This window comes from Ammodytes marinus (genome assembly GCF_949987685.1).
Source record: "Ammodytes marinus genome assembly, chromosome: 13".
In the NCBI taxonomy this organism is placed as follows: Eukaryota; Metazoa; Chordata; class Actinopteri; order Uranoscopiformes; family Ammodytidae; genus Ammodytes; species Ammodytes marinus.
In genome coordinates this window covers 14852831-14867518 of record NC_137217.1, presented here as the reverse complement: position 1 = coordinate 14867518, position 14688 = coordinate 14852831, and the positions used below count along the sequence as shown (strand labels likewise).

The following is a 14688-nucleotide window of genomic DNA, read 5'->3' as shown; positions in this document are numbered from 1 at the left end:
AATACTGAATAATGTTTTGTAAGTACAATTTTAGCAAACGGTTCATTCAAATTTTGCGTTTCTTTAATTCACAACTAGCCTAGTAGGCTACTGATTCCTCATTCCACACTGTTTCACTAGAGATAGCCTATTTGTCACACAATATTACAAGATATTATCAGCAAAACACACAGATTTACACCCCTACAGTTTAGCCAGCACTTTCACACTGACATAGCCTTATAATTTATTGAGGTTGTGGCAATGTTGGTAAAAAGATGGGTAGTAGGCTACTTACCTTTATGAACCAAAATCAAAACATAAAGTTACAAATGTAGCCCCAGTGTAAATCAAGTTACTGTGCTCTCATCATTTGATTGTTCTGCATCAGATGCTTTTGAACAATGTGGATGCAATATAATGCATGAGTCCTCTTCTGACAGTTCCATATCTCATCATGTCATATACAATATGTCAACAATTTGAGTTGCCAAAAAAAATTCCAGTGCTTGTGATGAAATGTATCCTCGACAAAGAAAACACAGCACTTCTCTTCCCACATCCCATTCCGCGGTTTTTAATCCCCCTCATTTCTCTACCACCAATCTTCTGCGTTTCTCTAAAGTCAATGGAATCACTGTGAGAATGGTAACAGGAATCTTTATTTTTCACACCCAATTTCACTAAATTACTGTTTTTATAGAATGTTGTGGATTTACCTACACAACTTTAACATCTATTTACTTTAAGCCATTTGCTTTTGAATGAGATAAGATGGTCATCAGCCTCTTTTTTCATTGCTTCCCCTGCCATTTGTGCTTTCTTCTCTGCAACTTCATCTCTTGGAAAACATCTGACCATTTGGCTCCACTCGCATGCTGCTGGCTCATGTTTTAACACGGTGGTTTGAAAACCTTTTTTTTTTCTTTTTCTGGCGCCTACATTTGTATGAGGATGTGTCTTGAACCTGGGAGGAAATGTTTTTCTTTGCTACTGTGCAAACAAGTCGAAACAAAAGCTAAAAAGGGAATGCTTTTACCTGCAGCTGACCTAAATAGCTCATAACCAAATACACATGTGTAGTCCAGTTGACATGATACAATGACTTTCTGTCGAATTACTCATGAATCAAGTCTTGGCAATTCCTTTTTTCACATAGTGAACAAACAAACAGGGTGGGGGGGGGGGAATTAATGTGAAAAGGGTCAATAAAAGGACAGAAAATAGAAGGGACAGGGAGGCACTTGGACATTAGCAAACATGGTGTTGAGTGAATGTTTTTATGAGAACGAAGAAGGAATGTAATCCAAAGCCACAACAATGAGAAACAGGCAGGTTTAGAATTGCATTTAAAGCCACATCTTTTATTCAGTAGTGAATCTCATAGGATACACCAATTCATCAACACAGTTCTCCATTGGGCACTTTGTGTGCTTATGTCACCAGTTTTTTCTGCAAGTTGATTTTTGGTTGGTCCCACACCGATGTGTAAGAGTCGACCTCAAGGCTCCATTCAATTCATATTCAACTTCTATTTAAACTAAAATGCAATGGCAATATATTTACACGGAACTTGGTATTCTACTTTCATCATATTTTAAATGCATTAATTTGAAAAAAATAAACTTTTTAAATGCTTGATAATGAAATTGAAAATGAATTGAAACAAGGCCCGTTAAATACGCTTAAAACATAAATATAAAAAACCAAACAGTAGGCACAAAGAGGCTTTGACATCGAGTTAATGCTATACAATCCCAATGTGTCACCAACATACTAACCTGGATTATAGTCTAAGAAAATGTAATTAATACATATAAATTATAGTAGAGTATACACTTACAGAGATCCTGGAAGAGAAAAGTTATTGTGTGTCATCACTTGTTGGATTGCCAGCAAGGGCTAACCCATTATCTTAACCTACTGGGTTACGTCAGACATTTCCATTGGTGTGGACATATTTTACAGGTGTGGTTCTGTACAAAGCAAAACACTAAGCCTGTAAGAGTTCTCTAAATGTATATGATGTATTGTGAGGCACAGAGGATTCAAGCACCCAACAAATGTCATCAACAATAAGTCACAGTGGGTTAGTGATAAGATTGTCTTGTTTATTCCAGCCATAGAGAATAGGTAGTTTGCATTCAAATAAAATAGAACCCCTCTCAAATATATTTTTTTGTTTCTACTATGACAAAGGAAATTCTATCATATAAACACTATTAAGTAGCCACGACTAAAGGGCAAGAAATACATTTGGCCTCACGCACCAAATTTAGCTGACTTTACATCGTCACATGATGGGGATCAAAACTGTTCAACACAAATAAACCTGCTAAAAACTGCACGACAGATAGGACCATCAAAAAACAAACACAAATAGCCATTATAATCCTTTAAGGAAATGCCTACACCATTCTAACAGTTATGACATTAAACTTGAGGTAAAGGCAACAAAGATAAAACCAACTTAAAAACAAACAATAAAATTACAATGTGAATGTTTGGATTACAGGCAGGTCAGGTCATAGTTCAACTGCTAGCCCCACCTCATTGTATGCACTGAACACTGATCTTGGTCATCTTGTTAACAAAAGTTGTTTTTAAATGTATTTTACCTTTTCATAGAGGTTTTAAAGGCCACCAATAGAGCTGCTTCAAGGCAACATGTCGCCCCTTCCATTAAGAGGCTGATATGAAAAGTATTGTTCTTTGACACATGATGAACAGGTAGCTGGTTAAAATTCACCAAAGAATATGAATAGGGAAGATTCCCATATATTTCGGCTAAAATATTTATTTCAACAGGGCATATATAAGTAAAGATAATGTGCTATCAAAGGGGAATATCACCCTGTTGTCGTTTGCTATTAACCGTCTTGTGCTGAAGGACTAGAAGTCTCTAAAAAAGGTCCAATGCTCCTATGGTTGAGGTCAAGACTGTGAATTTAGGAAACACGTTTATAAATCTGACATGCTCACACCTAGAGTAGTATTGTAACCAACTGGGTAATTATTTTTAATTAGTGAATAAATAACTGATTTGGGATAATCCCAAAATTACACTGCTTGATAAAGTAGAGTATCAAACAGATATCAATAACCAAACACATTTTAAACTTTACAATCCAACTGTGTGATTAAGATGCCCTGCAAGAAACACTAAATGCTTTCACTGTCCCTTTAAGCTCAAAAATGCTAATGTGGCTGTGTACAGTTGACAGTAAGAAAGGAATGTGCTTTGGCTGTGTGTCAGAAATTTTGGTCACTTCTACGGTTTCTGAATTATAGTCATTAGCTGTGGCTCTACCGAAGCAATCCTGTCCCCACAAACTTGCTACACTCAGTCACCAAATAAAATAGTCCTGAAAATATCACCAAAGTTGGACAAATGCAAGGTTGAGGGACTATTACTTGTTTAAGGCATCCACTGTATAAATACAATGAAGACTGGAAACCCTCTTGAAAAATGGCTAATTTGAAAATAAATTCTTAAAAATGTCAAAACACATAGTAAAGCTCTAAAAATAATTTTTCAAAAGACAAATAAAGCACATTTATATTTGGTCATTCTATAAGTGTCAAATATCTATAAGAAAACAACAAAAGTACCTGCAGAGTAACACAATATCTCATAACAATACTGGACAGCTTATTAAAAAAAACACACTCATTCCTAATTACAACAAAAAAATTCAATTCAGCAAAGAATGCATACAGAAAATGAAATGTAACAAAAAACCTTTTGAAAGAGCAAACATGGCCTCAAAAAAGGTCAAATAAAAAGGGTTTACATTTTTCGAGGCCCTTTATATAATACTAATCACATATGTGGTACCGTTTATATCAACAGCTTTCAAAATGCATTATGTCTATTTAAGGTTGTTGAGCTGAGGTGGTACAGTTCAAGCTGTAGCTCTGCTAAATGGGACAATCGATTTGTCTCTAATGCAGAACAAAGTCCAGCCCAGCGTGGTTCAGCATAGAGAAGTAAAGGACGTCTAAAAAGGCACAGTGTTATCAATTGCTTTCCTAGATTAGAACCGTTGTGAAGGTGTATCGTCTAACTCCTTCTTTAGAATTTGGATGATAGGAATGTATTTGAATGGTCTTATTTGTTTTCTTATAATCTCTTTTTCACAAACACTGAACATTATATATATATATAGATATGTGAAAAGGCAGCACAGAGGAAGAAGTTAGAAAAGATGAAAGAAAAAAAATAGAAGAAGCAATGCAGAAGGGGTGCTTGACTTCAAACTTCATCGAGAGGCATCATCTTCAGTTGTTTTAGATCCGTACTCAGTCCTGATCGGGAGGAAACAGATTCCATTTTAAGTCCCTATTGGTCAGTTCAGGCGTAAAACTCCTTGGTAGGTGCTTTCTGATATGATGTTGATGAAAGTTTGGTGTCTCCCAGGTCGTAGCTACCTTCGTCCTTCTTCTTCATACGGTAGGCGATGAGGAGGAGGAGGAAAACTGCACAGAGGAATCCAACCACTCCACATGCTATCACAGCTGCAATAGACAAAAGGAAACATTCAAATATACTTAACTGAATGTAAAAACGGTTGCAAAGGCAATTCAAGATTTTTTTTTTGTCTAAAAACATTCAAGTCTTACTTTTGATTTATGATGATATAATTATTCAATACTAAGAATAACATATAGATAAATATATGTTTTGTAAACCAACTACAGGCTCTTCCAATGTAAACAAATCCCTCTCCCCTGAAACTGCATAATGCACCTTTAAGAAGAAAGAAAGAACTTGGCATTAACAGAAAATAACCTGATGGCAAATTATACAACTCCTATGAATTAAACTTTATTCATAAAAATGTATCTGTTTAAATACTGTTCCCAATGAATTACACATGTGAGGACAATAAAGATGAAACAAAGCCTAGTGCCGATCTGTCCTTACCTGCCAGCACTTCCGTCCTCTCCCACATGTTCTCAGATGTCACCTCTTCGGGAACACTCTTTTCATATATTCTGCTGCCTCTGCCATCTTTTGCCACAATTTCATTGTCCATCTCTTTGCTCTGGCCTTCATCTCCACTGGCTTTGGTTGTGGAGACGTCCCACCTGTCCAGACTGTTGTCCTCGCCGAGGTCGCTACCAATGTCGGCTGCAGTAGTTTCACTGGTAGTCACAGTGATGGAGCTTGGACTGGTTCTCTCTGGGAATTCAGCTGTGGGGACAACACCTGGCACCTGGAGGAATAGAAGCGCTCATTTATATGCAATTTTGTTATATTTGCTGAAATGTTTTAAAAGATTTTGAACAGTATACAAGTAGTTTATTTCAGGACCCGGGTAATAAAGATTTTAGTATGAAAGAATTATCTTTATCCCACCTCCATGTCCCTGCTGTCCCCATCAGGTATGACTGGTGTTGTCTCCGTTTCCTCCACAGTGATTGGTCGATCCTGACTGTCTGCTCTTGTGATTGGTGTGTTGCGGGGAGAGTCTGCTGTTGATTGTGGTTCCGCTGGAACCATTTCTTTGGATACTGTGGTCCTAGAGTAGTTGAGGAACCTCTTGAGCATCTCCTCCTGATCTGATAAATCGCCGAAAGCTGAGATGGAGAAATAGTCACCACTATTAATTCAATACTTTCAAGTGATGTACCATTACTTATCTTGGACCTCATTAAATGTGTTGTTGCTGTTCTTGTTGATTTCATTTTTTTTTATCAATTCTTTATGTGTTGAGAAATGTTTTATATTATGTAAGAATGAATTACATCAAAGAAAAAGAAAAAAAAGTGCAGTTTTTTTTCATCCCTGACAAGTTTACATTTCTGGTGTATATTAGACAGCAGCCCCTTTTACACAGAGATTGCGGCATATTGACGGAACGACAGTGCGCCAATATGCCGGCTTTGCTTGCTTTTGTGTTATTTGCACAGAACCAAGCAACGCCGGCCTGCTGGCGCATCACAAGAGCCTTTTACACAGTGTTCCGGAATGAAAGAGGTGCTTGTAAGCAGCGTCAGGTGTGACGTAAACATTTAGCGCCGCTCTTTGGGAATGTTAACCAAACTGACAAAATCACTCCGCTCACTGCTTCACCTGTGTGTGTGCGTGTGTGTTTTTGTGTGACAGGTTGGCTGTGAGCGAGTCTCTTTGAGGGCAGCGCTCTGCCATTCAGACATAAACATACACATAGGCCTACACACAGTGTGTGAAGTCACGTTACTGTAGACAGAAATAAAGTGTACGCTCAGACTTAGGATAATAAGTGCGGCGGCGATCCGGTCGCAGCCTAGCTTACTTTCCCACTTCATTGTACAACTTCCCCGGGGCAGAAATAGACTCATAAAGTCTGCAAAATGAAGCGTGGGGGTTTGGATTTAGCAGCGGACCTTATGACCAGCTAGATTATACGCCATTCCTTTTATTTGGTGATTTTTACGGGACATCAGGCCGCCATGGTTAATGTTAAACACACGTCCTTCAACTGCTAACATGGTCGCTTTAGAACTTGGGCTATGGAACATCAAACGCCCCCCTGTTCCGCAACAACAGGCTGGCCGCATTTATACAGAGATGCGGAACAGATTGTGTCGGCAATCTTACTACCCCCCAAGGTAGTAAAATTCTCGGAACAATCTGTTGCGCCTCTCGGCCCCCGTTCCGCAACGGTCCCATTTATACAGCAGGGCGGAGGGCCGAAATTCCAGCATATTCCCAGATTTCACTGGCTGTGTAAAAGGGGCTGCTAAGACGATGTTAAAATGTGTTCTTTGGAAGATAATCAACCAGTTATTTTACGTGCAAGAGGAATTCAATGTTATTGGAATTTACCAAACCACGTTCTAGTTTCTATTGTGATCTCACTGAATGAACTACACGTTTAAACCCATTATTCACTACAGGCATAAAGGTGAGTCATGACAATAAAGGCAGAGAGTATCTGACATCTGTGTGCTTCCAATAAAAGCTCAGTTGGGCAACTCCACATCACCTCAGGACAAACATCTGGCACACTGAGTGAGGGCTTCCGCATTTCTGCATATACAAGCCCTTGTGTATACAGAACATATATCGCTCCTTTGTTTGACGAGTGTAACCATGAGATGAGGAAACATCCAGAAAACAAACTGCCTGTTAGGACATTTGAGTTTGAAGCTATTGGATTTAGAGGGTTATTTATACATTTTCTAGAACTGCTCAAACAAAGAATATGAAGACAAGACAAACAAAATGATTTCGATTAATTGAAAAAAAAAAACAGTAGTGTCCTTACTGTAGTCTCCAGATCCAGAGCCTGAGCCGTCTTCGTCATCACCATCTTCATCATCAATAGGGAGTTCCCCTGACGTCCGGCCCTCCAGGTACAGGTCATCTGGCGTGGTGGGGGTTGTCTGGGAAGAGACCAAGAGAAGAAGAAGAGAGAAGAAAAAATAAATAAAAATCACAGCCGTTATTATTCAAGCAGGAGAGAAATACTAACAATGACAGACAAGGAGAGGGAGAGGAGACACAGAGACACATAGATCTCCTTTATTCACACTTGCAGAATTCTTTCGGCTAATGGAAAACACATGAACCAGCCATCTCTACAGTCTTGGAGTAAGACAATACTTCTCACAACCAATGACCTAAGCTGGCCAAGTATGGCAGTATACTGCCATACTTGAAACACTCAAGAAACCAGCCTCCATAATGACACCAGTGAACACTCATATATATTTTATATATATATAAAATATATATGAGTGTTCACTGGTGTCATTATGGAGGCTGGTTTCTTGAGTGTTTCATGTGTTGTGGCAGTAATTTGTGATGCTACGCAGAGCCAGACAGGCAGCAGAGATCTAAGTGTGATTATGAGGTGGAGGGAGAGATAGAGAAGCTACAAAGACTAGTGGAACACACACACACACACGATGAAAAAACCACCAAAAAAACTACCAAAGCTAGTGTAGTACCTGCAGCTAGTTTAAATGTGATACACCAGGCATAGGCTAAATAGATGAGGTACGGTATAGATGACTTTTTGATCAGCTCGTTGAAATATGATGTGTGATGTCAAATATAAAAAGCTATGATAACTTCAGTGAAGACAGTTGTATAACAATCAGCGAAGGCAGACAAAAACACATGAATCAAAGAAAACCTTATAATAAGTCTGAAATTCAAAAAGAGGAGAATGGCTCCGCAGATGTTACTAGTAAGACACACGCACCCACACAGGCATGGATGAATATGGCCCATTGAGACCTAAAGTATGTCTGGTATGCATACTATGCTTCCACTAACACAGGTGCTGAGAAAGAGAGAAAGGGGGGAGACTGGAGAAAAGAAGCAAAGGAGAGAGACAGGGACACTACTGTATGTTTCTCATAAAACAGGTGCTGTTGACACAGGAGAAGATGCCTAAGGAGGTGTACTATTCTATTTGTACAATTAAAAATGTTCACTTAAAAAGGGAACTAAAGGTATACATCAGTAATTAAAATGGAGTATTCTCAGGCTTTTCATTTGGCAGTATACCTTAGGCTAACAGGAGAGAGAAAATGTATAAAGAGTGGATAAATGTTTTTGCATGTAAACAACAGAATGAAAGTAGAATAAGCCAGATGTCTGAAGAGGTAGGAACCTAGAAAAATAGCAAATGTAAACTTAACAGGCCATAAACTACCGTGAATAAAGGCTCAAGACAGACTTTTCAGCTCAACTACTTTAGCGACTTCTGAGATATCTGACTTTTATTTGAGCTAACTGAGATGTAACCAGAGAAAGACATTATGAAATAAACCAGATGTTGTGTTCAGATGTTATGGTGTGATAGGCCAAACAGAAAATGTATCCACAGACTTTCAAAAGACAGCAGCCTCATAATGCCAGCGCTGACTAAAGTAGCAGAAGGAGATCTCATATTGCCTCTTCAACCAGGGATTACAAAAGCAGATGCTATGTCACTCTAAACACACACAAGCACAAAAATGGAAGTGCCGCAGGCGTACAAATGTGATGTTCGTAATGGCTTCCTTGTTTGTTTAGCTAACACCCGGTCTTTAAACTTAAAAGTGAATGTGGATGACCTAATATAGTTTTAAGATGAGATATGTCTTGTATAGTGTACTCACAGCTCCAGGTTCCACAATGATGGTTGCTTGGTCTCTTAGATTGCTTTGAAGAGACCAGCTCTTTACTTTACTGATTGGACACATTGTACTTCAAATGAGCAGGACTCCCTTAAAAGGACACAACAACCAGTTCTACTGTGACCTTAGGTGCTACTATGATGAATTGACAAACACTCCATCAACCTTTAAACAAAATCTCTAACATACACAGAGTGAAATGGGGCTAGTTAGGCCATACAGTTGAAATCACGATAACCATTAATAAGACTATACAGTATCTCACAAAAGTGAGTACACCCTTCACATTTCTTCAAATATTTCATTAGATCTTTTCATGGGACAACACTGAAGAAATGACACTTTGATACAATGTAAAGTAGTCAGTGTACAGCTTGTATAACAGTGTAAATGTACTTTCCACTCCAAATAACTCAACACACAGCCATTAATGTCTAAACTGCTGGCAACAAAAGTGAGTACACCCCTAAGTGAAAATGTTCAAATTAGGCCCAAAGTGTCAGTATTTTGTGTGGCCAGTCCATCACCTTTACCCTCAGCTTCTTTAGCAAGGCAGTGGTCGTCTTGGAGGTGTGTTTGGGGTCGTTATCATGTTGCAATACTGCCCTGCAGCCCAGTTTACGAAGGTTGAGTGCACGTGCTCAGCATCATACCCAGAAGTTGGCTTTGGAAAATAGACGTTTGAGTGCTGCCAGCATTGCTGAAGGGCTTGAAGGGGTGGGGGGTCAGCCTGTCAGTGCTCAGAGTCAGACCATACGCCACACACTGCATCATACTAGTCTGCATGGCTGTTGTCCCAGAAGGAAGCCAATTCTAAAGATGATGCACAAGAAAGCCCACAAAAAATGTGCTGAAGACAAGCAGACTAAGGACATGGATTACTGCAACCATGTCCTGTGGTCTGATGAGACCAAGATACATTTATTTGGTTCAGATGGCGTGTGGGGCAGCAACCAGGTGAGGAGTACAAAGACAAGTGTGTCTTGACTATAGTCAAGCATGGTGGTTGGAGTGTCATGGTCTGGGGCTGCATTAGTGCTGCCAGCACTGGGGATCTACAGTTCATTGAATGCTAACATGTACTGTGACATACTGAAGGAGAGCATGATCTCCTCACTTCATAAACTGGGCCGCAGGGCAGTACTGCAACATGATAACGACCCCAAACACACCTCCGAACGACCACTGCCTTGCTACAGAAGCTGAGGGTAAAGGCGATGGACTGGCCAAACATGTCTCCAGAGACCCAAACCCTATTGAGCATCTTTGGGGCATCCTCAAACGGGAGATGGAGGAGCGCAAGGTCTCTAATATCCAACAGCTCCTTGATGTCGTCATGAATGAGTGGAAGAGGATTCCAGTGACAACCTGTGAAGCTCTGGTGAACTCCATGCCCAAGAGGGTTAAGGCAATGCTGGAAAATAATGGTGGCAACACAAAATATTGACACTTTTGGCCCAATTTGAACATGCTCGCTTAGGGGTGTACTCACTTTTGTTGCCACCACTTAGACATTAATGGCTGTGTGTCGAGTTATTTTGAGGGGACAGTACATTTACGCTGTTATACAAGCTGTACACTAACTACTTTACATTGTATCAAAGTGTCATTTCTTCAGTGTTGTCCCATGAAAAGATATAATGAAATATTTGAAGAAATGTGAGGGGTGTACTTACTTTTGTGAGATACTGTATTTCAAGGCACAATATCACAAAAATAATAAAACTGATGCTAAAAGCAATTAAATGTAAAACACGATAATTAGGGCTGTGCATCTTTTGGAATCCCACGAATCGATTCCAATTCCTGGGTGCATGATTCGATTCAAAATCGTTTTTCCGATTCAAAATCGATTTTTCGATTCAGTTCCAAAGAGGATTTCAGGATCTACTCCAGTAAGAGGCGCTGTGGCAAATTATGGCATGAAAGCCAATTAAAGTTCATGTCTTATTTATCTTTATTTAAGTCTATTTTAATGTAAAGCTTGTAATGCATGTGATTTTAAAGCAAGTCAACATAACGAGTGGCAGCAAAATACATACTAAAAAATAATAATAATACGTTACATCTATCGTTATAAGGTCCAGCACAAATTCTGTGCTTAGGGTACCATCTTCACATATTTTCTTATGACAAACCAACATGTCTGGGACTCACAACATTCAGTTTACAAGGAAATGAAACACCATAAAACCAGCTATCACTTTCTCTGTCTGTTCTCTTTGCCAAGAAGACGTTATATATATATATATATATTAGGGGTTTACTGAAATACTTGACTCACTCAGGAGGTTACACACATCTGGAAAACATGCATATGTCTCTCTCACACACACACACACACACACACAAAGACTATAACCATCTGGTATCCCTGGAGATTTGGCCATGTGAAGACAGTTTTCTGGAAACAGTGATGAAGCACCACAAACATGCAATAGGGAAGACTTGCGAGTGTGTTTGGTGGATTGAATTATTAAATCTCGTCCTCAACAAATTCCTATTTTATGTGTCTGGTTGATTAAAGTAAAATATTTCCCAAATGATCTGGAAGTCATTGATAACGATGGAGCAGTCGAGCCAAGAGAGGGATTGTGTAACATAAGTACACAGAAGAACCTGTCATCACCATCCACATCGCAGGAGCACACAGCGCTGCTTTCGAGGGGGCTGTGTTTGACCAAGGGCTACAAGTCATAAAATGACTGACCCCTCAACGCCAATTGTGTCTGTTAAGTTGTTTAACAGCCGTTATGGTCTCCATATGGTTTACAGAGGCAAGATTATTTGACAATAAAAGAAGCCGGAGCCAAATCGAGCTAAACAGAAATGTTACATTTTTGTTACAACTCTTAGGACAGAAAGCTTGGTAGTATACAGAAAGACATGGGCATACAAGTGAGATACTAAGCCAGAGAGGATCTACTTTTGTAATACACAAAGGATTTTGTTGAGTGTCTAATTGAGATGTATATCACAGTTATTTGAATCTGCTGGCCGCATACTGAAAGTTCCTGTTCCACACACTATTTGGCAAAAGTTGACATTCAAATCAGGCTTAAAAATGTTAAAAGCTCTGTCGTGGAGAAAAGGTTTTAATAATAATTTTGGTCTCGTTTTACGTGTTTGACAATGAATATCCCTCGAGGACATGCTGAGATTGAAAGTCAGACATGCAATAAACAAAGTCACAATAACAATGTCATAGAAACAGTCTGCTGGCCAATCGGATGCTTTCAGGCGGGACGTGCTCAGTCTTCACACTAAACTGAAGCGAACAGAGTTGTGACTAATATGTTGTGACCATACTGAAACTGAAAACACATGAATCTTCAGGTAGCATTTCTATTTTTACAATCATGGACAATGGACTTAGTTATTTAAGTTTGGTCTTCCTCTGTTAAATCATGTGTTGTCTTCATTTGTATTAGTAGCACTGTTAAAATAATCATTCATAATAATGAGAGCAGAGTGTAATACTCTTCCTTTTGCCAACTTTGGCCAGGGGGGAAAACTGCAGTGTATCCTACACAGTCCCATGCTTGTCAGGACTAGCCCTGTGGGACTCACTGTGAGTCATCGAGCCAGAAAATGACACAACCACCAACACACAAGCTGTCATGCTCAGAAAGCCTGTTTCAACATTTGTCTTTCATATCTGTGAGCAACACCACTGACTGACTAACCAGTCATTCAACAGCCACACAAAGAGGAAGAGACAGTTTTAATATACGCCATAATGACCCATCACGCCCAGCAATTTCAGAATGGATTCCATGGTGACATGAAGCCACGGTGAATCAAAGCACACACTGCAGAGTATGACAAGATGATACAAGTAGCCTACACGTTTAAGTTATTTTTAATTATTCACATCAGTTGGTAAAACATCACATGCTCAGATTAAACATCATGGGGGAAAAAAACGTTAAGGGTTAAACTTGATTTATTGCCTCTTTGCCTCCACAACTCAGAATTCTGCCAATGTGTATGCTTGTCAGTTCAAGCAAGACGGTCTCAGGTTCCACTCACATTTTTTACAATTACAATATATATTATATATATATATTACATATAACAATGTGAAGTCCATACATTATAGACATAACACATTGTGTAGACTAGAGGTGTCAAAGTTCTCTGGCCCACATTTGGGAATTCTGCAGACAATAAATCATGCAAGCAGCAGGATACATTGCCACTTGTGACAATACAGCACTGCTTCAGCCTGTCATTTCCAGGTGTTTTCCAGCTTTACAACAGACACACAGGGAGGAGGGGCGATACAGGGAAAGATGTTTGGGATTTGTAAGGTCAGGCAGAAGGCTTTAGTGATTCTTAGATTTTAAATCCCAGTTATATAGCCTATACCTATTATTTTCTGAAACAGGATATTTAATTTTTTGCACTTAAATTACATTATAAAGCATGACCCATGCAGCCCTGCCTGGTTGAGATATTCAGGTCAAGTCAGGGGGCTTTAGGTTTTAAATGTCAAAGCTGTGAGCTAAATGATGAACAGAATTTGGCCCTGTGTGAACTTGACACCAACTGGACGCCTGAACTTGGCCTAAAATGCACAAGGCTATGGGTAAGAATCTGTCAACTTTTATTCGCCAAAATAACATCTCTCACAATGATGTAAACAAAACATGTTCCTTCTTGTGCGAGAAGGTGTCGTTGAGGAACATAAACAAAACTATGCATATTTTCAGGTTTCTTCTTTATTTCTTTTTCTTTAGCAACTAAATCACGTGAGAAGTCCAGGTGGGCCAATTAAGGAAAGTATGATAACAAAATAGACTATGGCCTTAGCTTAGTGAAATAGCCCGGACGGTAAGCTATAACATAGGTCATTTAAAAAACGTGTTCTCGGTGGTTTTATCGGGAGTCTGGGTAGGAAAAACAGGGAGAACTAGGAATTGAACACAAATAAAATGGTTACGTAGGGACGCCTTTTCTAAACGATTCTTTAACGGCTAACTAATGTAAGTGTGTTGTATTGGGGTAAAATAAATACACAGTAAAATGTATCGTAGCGTAAGTTGTTCGATATTTCAAACAACCCGGAAAAAAACAAGAAAATACTTACTTTTTCACTGATAAACCCAGTCGCCAGACCAACGAGGAACAACAACCGGAGAGTCTTCATCTTAACTTCCAATAAAAGACGGCAATTGGGAAGTAAATTATAGGCTATAAAATAGCTATATTGAGGGAAAAAAACTAAATCTATGAGTTGAGAAAGCTAAAGATATGTCGCTCCGCTAATTCCTCGTCACGTTTTCGCTGTTGTTTTCGGTTGCTTTGTTGAATCTCAGTTCCTTGGCGTACGGGGACACGGTGTGATGTGGAGTTCTACTGGAAAAGTTGTTTGGTCTGGCTGAGCAGCAGCAGCGTGGCTGAGCGGTGACGTAAGCACGGCGTGACGTTCACTGAAGGAGGTGGTAGGCTGGGGGCGTTCCACAATGGACACACATCAATCCATCAATCTTTGAATAGATCAAAAGGTGGATACAGAGAGAGAGAGAGAGAGAGAGAGAGAGAGAGAGAGAGAGAGAGAGAGAGAGAGAGAGAGGCCTATTTTAC

The 14688-nt window shown here is 39.4% G+C and overlaps 1 protein-coding gene across 2 annotated transcripts; it reads right to left on the bottom strand.

Moving 5' to 3' along the window:
• Positions 1 to 1315: 1315 nt before the first annotated feature.
• Positions 1316 to 14463, bottom strand: LOC307259808 (uncharacterized protein). 2 transcript variants are annotated; one of them, XM_080039813.1, is made up of 5 exons: positions 14192 to 14463; positions 7236 to 7365; positions 5342 to 5562; positions 4907 to 5198; positions 1316 to 4497 (listed from the first exon to the last, which is right to left on the bottom strand). In XM_080039813.1, exons 1-5 carry the CDS (start codon positions 14249 to 14251, stop codon positions 4334 to 4336), a joined length of 867 nt encoding a protein of 288 aa, XP_079895939.1. In that variant the 5' UTR covers positions 14252 to 14463; the 3' UTR covers positions 1316 to 4333. The 2 variants fall into 2 exon arrangements, with proteins under 2 accessions (XP_079895939.1, XP_079895940.1); XM_080039814.1 differs by having other exon boundaries at positions 7236 to 7353.
• Between the last annotated feature and the right edge of the window lie 225 nt (positions 14464 to 14688).